This window comes from Cucurbita moschata, unplaced genomic scaffold, assembly GCF_002738365.1.
Source record: "Cucurbita moschata cultivar Rifu unplaced genomic scaffold, Cmos_1.0 Cmo_Scf00012, whole genome shotgun sequence".
NCBI classification, from domain to species: Eukaryota; Viridiplantae; Streptophyta; class Magnoliopsida; order Cucurbitales; family Cucurbitaceae; genus Cucurbita; species Cucurbita moschata.
In genome coordinates, this window is record NW_019268528.1 from 2,123,261 (window position 1) to 2,129,514 (window position 6,254).

Here is a 6,254-nt window from a genome sequence, read left to right on the forward strand (position 1 = left end):
TTTTTTTTTTTTTTTTTGGTAAGTTAAGGGTAATTTTGAAATAAAGTACAAAATTTAAAAGATTTTTTTATAAATTCAGTCTTTCGTTAAATATAAATTTATTTTTAGGGTTTTATTTGATTGGCTTATTTATAAGTGAATCATTGTTTTTTTTTTATGGTCTTTAATGATTAATGAAATTAATATTATGAAACAAATAAAATAGATTATCCAAATATATACCTTTCCAATTGTAACGATGGAATGAATCCCACCCCTCTAAAGTGGCTTTAAATTTAATTTATAATTTATTTTTTCTCCACTCTTCTTTCTCCAAAATAAAATATTAGAAAAAAAAAATATTTTAATAGCTTTTAATTTATAATTTTATTAGTTTATTTGAAAATTTTGTGGCCTTATCACAAAAAGGGAAGGGAATAATCAAATATCATAATAATTATAATTATAGATTCCAAAAAATAGTTTATTTTAACATTTTCATTAATGAATGGGGTAAAAATAATTATAGATTTAAGGATACAACTTTAAACGATAATTAAATATAAATTATTTTATTAATTTATTTCAAGATAATTTAGTCAATAATGCAACTTAATCTGTGGTGGCTTGAAGCTCCTGGCATTATTGAGCTCGAGATGTTTTTATGCAACACTACAAGTAGAGATGTTTATTTAACCTGTAGAGCTGGTTCCATAAGAATTTGCTCTAAACATAACGAGAATCCTTGTTTAAACCAAGAATAAAGGGAAAATGAAGTTGTATATGCAGATTATATTTCCCGTCCCACCATGTCCAAATTTTCACCTCACCCTATGAAAAATAAATAAAATTGGAACGTTGTTAGATTTATTAAGATATTTTAAGGTTTTTTTAATAGAAATTATATTGAAAAAATAAAATTTATCTATTTGTTGATTAATAGAAATTCCATGACGACGATATAATATTAATAAATAATAATAATAATAATAATTTTTACAATGATTATTGAAGTGGCACGTTTATAAATGATGGGTAATTATTATTTTTTAATTGACAAAAGATTTAAAAGATAACATATTTTAATTAATGAGAATTTTCAATTATAATAATAAAATAATTACGAGACTTAATGTGGTTCTTACGAGGCTTCTTGAAACCATATATTAATGGGATTTGATATTTTCGTCTCTTATCTTCCACGTGTGACCAAAATTATTAAAAATAAAATACGTGTCAATTATTTATTGGTTCACTCAAAGATATTTTTTTTTGTTCATTCATATTTTTTAAACGTTTAAATGATGAAATTTGTTATGGGTATTAAAAATATTAAAAAATATATTTATTTTTAACGCAAGTAAAATATTAAATTACATTTTAAAGACAATATATATATATATATATATTTTTTTTAAGAGTTGTCCGATAATATATAATAATAAAATTAAGATAATTAAAAAAATTAACTTTTTAAATATATCATTAGTTAGTTTTTCCTTTTTTTTATCATATTAACAAACTAATAAATAATTATATTCCGTTTGTGACAAATAATTATATACTTCTAATTTTAAATTAGTGAAGATTTATATGGTGCCGTTTTTTAATTACTTGGTAAACCGATCGCCACGTGTATGTTGGATTTCTTGAAAGAAGCTTTGGATTTTAATATTTAAATTAGTGTCTAATAAAAAATTATTAATCTTTTAGTTTAATTTAGTAGTTCAAAACTTTAAAAATTTATAATTTAATTGAATTTATAATTTTAAGAAATTAGTTGATTTATTAAATATAAATTTAATTGAATTTTAAACTGTTATTTTATTTTATTTTATATTTTTGGTCAAATAACTGAATAAGGAAAAGATTATATACAGTTAACCGGTCGATTAGAGTTTTCGTCGTTTCTCCGTTTTCTTATTTCTTGCATAAATCTTCACCGATTCCAAATTATTTCTTCTTCTCCTTATGGATTCTGATCGATTTCTCCTCTTCTTCACTCAAACTGCTGATCCAGTTCGTCGGAATCCCCTCCGCCGCCCTGTTTTACGGCGATTTTCTCGTATTCCGCCTCTGTAAGCTGCTTCACTCGTCTACCATTATCCTGGACTTGGATTTTTTCTGAGAAATCAAGGTTGTTTTTCTGGGTTTTTTTTTTATCCCTTTGCTTTGTTTGAGTTCTGGATTTTGAATGCGTTGTTTTTGGTTGTATATGAAACTGTTGACAGAATCGAAGAAATGAAATCTGGGTTTTGTTGTCTTGTCCGCAATTTTTCTCTCCATTGTGTTTGTTTGTTTGGTTGTCGAGAAAATTTGAAGTGATTTTCTTGTCTTACAGCTTTTGTGGGATTGTTTGTTCTAAAGGATTATGCAATTTGTTGCACTGAATGAAGAGATTTTTCAATTTAGAGTGTTAGCATATGAAAGTATATGAATCTGTTCTGCAAATCATAGCATATGCTTTTGTTTGGGAGCTGAGAAAAGTTCAAAAGATAACAGGACAATTTTCTCATAGTCGAAGAAAGAAGATGTAATGGCTCAAATCTACCGTAGATATTGTCCTCTTTGGAAAGTGTTTTGTTCTCCTCTCCAACCAATGTGGGATTTTACAATCCAGCCCTGACCCCATTCGGGACTCTGCGTCTTCGTTGGTACTCGTCCCCTTCTTCCAATTGATGTGGAACCCCTCCAATCCACCCCTTTTGAGGTCCAGTATCCTTGCTGGCACACTGCCTCGTGTCCACCTCCTTCGGAGCTCAGCCTCCTCGCTGGCACATCGCCTGGTACCCAAATCCACCGCTAGCCGATATTGTTCTCTTTGGGCTTTCCTTTATAAAGGATGTTTTGTTCTCCTCCCCAACCAAGGTGAGATCTTACAATCCACCCCTATTCGTGGCCCAGCATCCTCACTGGTACTCGTTCCCTTCTTCCAATCGATGTGGGACTTTCCCAATCCACCCCTTTGCTGGCACACCGTCTCGTGTCCACCCCCTTCAGAGCTCAGCCTCCTCATTGGCACATTGCCCGTTGTCTGGCTCTGATACCATTTGTAACGGTCCAAGTCCACCGCTAGAAGATATTTTCCTCTTTGGGCTTTCCCTCAAGATTTTTAAAACGCGTCTACTAGGGAGAGATTCCCACACCCTTATAAAGAGTGTTTCGTTCTCCACCCCCAACCAACGTGGGATCTCTCATGAGTGGCTTCAAGTGGATTGATTTTTTATGTCTATCCAAGGCAAGTTGGGGATAGAAAATTGGTCAACTTTCCAGAATTCTTGTCCTTTTTGTCTTACATTTATGCTTTTCCTCTAAATTTAATAGCCTTCCTGTGAGTTCTTTACAATATTCTTTGAGGTTTCAGCTGTTTATTGAGAAATCTTGTGATAATGGCTTACAAATTCACTGTGACATGTCATTCCTGTTATAAAAAAGTACAAAGATTCTTAACTTTCTGAGTCAGATCTTGTTCTTTACTCAATGAAACCACTCCTTTTGACTGTCCTGTTCTTACGTTTAGTGGCTTGAAGCTGTTATGCAAAACACCTTTCCCTTTATTCCTTTTCTAATCCATAGTTTTCTTTGGATTTAACTGATCATAAGCTGTTTGATGTTCAGAAGCTGATTCTTTAGGAGAATTGAAATTTCAAAGCTGATGGGGCATTTCTCCACCATGTTCAATGGGCTAGCAAGGTCGTTTTCCTTCAAGAAAGGTAGAAACTCGGCGAGTCTAGTTGACGAGGGAGGGCGAGAAGCTGCAAAAGCCATGATCAAGGATGCGAAAAGGAAAGACTCGATATTGTGCACCACTGGTGTCGTCAATGCTGAAGGTTCGAATACTTTTGCTTCGGTGTTCTCGAAAAAAGGCGAAAAAGGAGTAAACCAAGATTGCTGCATTGTATGGGAGGTACGAGAATCTAAAGTGAAGTTTTTTAGGTTTGTTTGTGTAACAGCTCAAGCCCACTACTAGCAGATATTGTCATCTTTGGGGTTTCCCCTTCGGGTTTTTTAAAACGCGTATATTAGGGAGAGGTTTCCACACCCTTATAAGGAATGCTTCGTTCTCCTCTCCAACGAACGTGAGATCTCACAATCCACCCATTTGGGGGCTTAGCGTCCTCGTTGGCACACCGTCCAGTGTTTGGCTCTGATACCATTTATAACAGCCCAAACCCACCGTTAACAGATATTGTCCTTTTGGCCTTTCCCTTTCAGGATTCCCCTCAAGGTTTTTAAAACGCGTCTGTTAGGGAGAGACTTCACACTCTTATAAGGAATGCTTCGTTCTCCTCTCCAACCGATGTGGGATCTCACAATCTATCTCCCTTGGGAGCTCAACGTCCTCGCTGACACACCACTCAGTGTCTGGCTCTGATACTATTTATAACAGCCTAGCCCACCATTAGTAGATATTTTCCTCTTTGGGCTTTCCCTTTCGAGCTTTCCCTCAAAGTTTTTAAAACTCGTCTGCTAGGGAGAGGTTTTCAGAGTCTTATAAAGAATGTCTCGTTCTCTGTTTGCAATATAAAACGGGTTGTTTTTTTGTGTGCATAGGAATTTGGATGCCAAGAAGACTTGATATTTTGTGGGGTTTTCGATGGGCACGGACCGTGGGGTCATTTTGTTGCGAAGGCGGTAAGAGAATCGATGCCACCATCTTTGCTGTGCCATTGGCAGCAAGGACTTGCTCAAGCTTTCCTCGACCCGGAATTGGATTCAGAAAAGAAGCATCAGCGATTCGACATATGGAAGCATTCCTATTTAAGAACTTGTGCTGCCATCGATCACGAACTCGAACAGCACCGTAAAATCGATACGTTTTACAGTGGAACAACTGCACTGTCCATTGTTAAACAGGTAAAATGTTCTTACATAGGAGGAGTATCATAATCAAATGTGCATGGTTTATGTTTCACTTGCCTGAATTGAATGTTAAAATCCAATTGTATTCTTTACTTTCCAGGGCGAGCTAGTCGTTTTAGCCAACGTTGGCGATTCCCGAGCAGTCTTGGGTACTACTTCTGATGATGGAAGTGTAGTACCGGTTCAGCTCACCGTCGACTTCAAACCGAACCTACCTCGTTAGTCTCGCTCTTCTCTCTATCTCTATATCGAAAATGGATAAGTAGTTGAACTTTGTTTACTTATTGATCTTTAACTATCTCTAGAGGAGGCCGAGCGGATAATTCAATGCAATGGGAGGGTGTTTTGTTTAAATGACGAGCCGGGTGTTCATAGGGTCTGGCTTCCGAACGAGGAAACACCCGGGTTGGCGATGTCGAGAGCCTTCGGTGATTATTGTATTAAAGAATTTGGACTCATTTCTGTGCCAGAAGTTACATATAGAAGTATAACCAGCAGAGACCAATTCATTATATTGGCAACTGATGGGGTAAGAAGAACGATCGAAAAACGACGACGTCCCGAAAACGTCGAAAACTGTGTGGTTGAAATAACTTCCTCTTCTTTATGTTGGTTTTGTTAGGTATGGGATGTTGTCACCAACCAAGAAGCAGTAGAGATTGTATCATCGACACCGGATAGAACGAAATCGTCGAAACGTCTGGTCGAGTGTGCTGTTCGGGCATGGAAACGGAAGAGACGAGGCATCGCAATGGATGATATGTCAGCTATCTGCCTCTTCTTCCACTCATCAGAGCAAGAACATCACCTTGTAACTTATTAGCATTTCAATAGTTTTTTTTTGGAAGACTTGAGCCTTGCTTGGAAACCAAAATAGATTAAAATTTTGATGTCAAAATTTTAGCGGGCTAAACTTAGAATTTAACCGACAATATAATTTCAAGACGGGTACGAGGTTAGGTCGAACAAAAATGAACAATACTTTGCTAGCTCGAATGCCACTAAGTTCTTGCAACCTACCGAGCTAGAAAAAACAAACTTTAAAATAAATAATTTTTTCGTATGATAATTTGACCACCAATGGTTGCGATCGTTCCTCGACCAAGAATCTATTACTGGTCTTGTTTTCGATCCTACGTTATGTCCAAATAAGTCGTGTAGTTTTCTATATCCGTGCAGAATTTTGATTAAATGAAAGCAAATTAGCTTTAGGACAAGTGGGATAGAGAAAATGACATTTTTTTTTGTAGTATATGATTCTTAGTGCACAACATGATGACATAAGAATGGATTACTTTTTGCGTACAAATTGGTCATTTTAAATAATTTCCAAGGTGACAAAGTTCAAATTGGTCGTGAAATCCATGTAATGGATCTTCAAATCTAATGTTTTTTTTTTTTTTTTTTTTTCC

General features: G+C 35.3%; 1 protein-coding gene across 1 annotated transcript; it reads left to right on the forward strand.

Moving 5' to 3' along the window:
• The first annotated feature begins 1,873 nt into the window (after positions 1–1,873).
• Positions 1,874–5,785, forward strand: LOC111450383 (probable protein phosphatase 2C 34). Its single transcript, XM_023090470.1, has 6 exons — positions 1,874–2,116; positions 3,598–3,886; positions 4,534–4,836; positions 4,943–5,060; positions 5,148–5,371; positions 5,465–5,785. Exons 2-6 carry the CDS (start codon positions 3,635–3,637, stop codon positions 5,663–5,665), a joined length of 1,098 nt encoding a protein of 365 aa, XP_022946238.1. The 5' UTR covers positions 1,874–2,116; positions 3,598–3,634; the 3' UTR covers positions 5,666–5,785.
• The last annotated feature ends 469 nt before the right edge of the window (positions 5,786–6,254 follow it).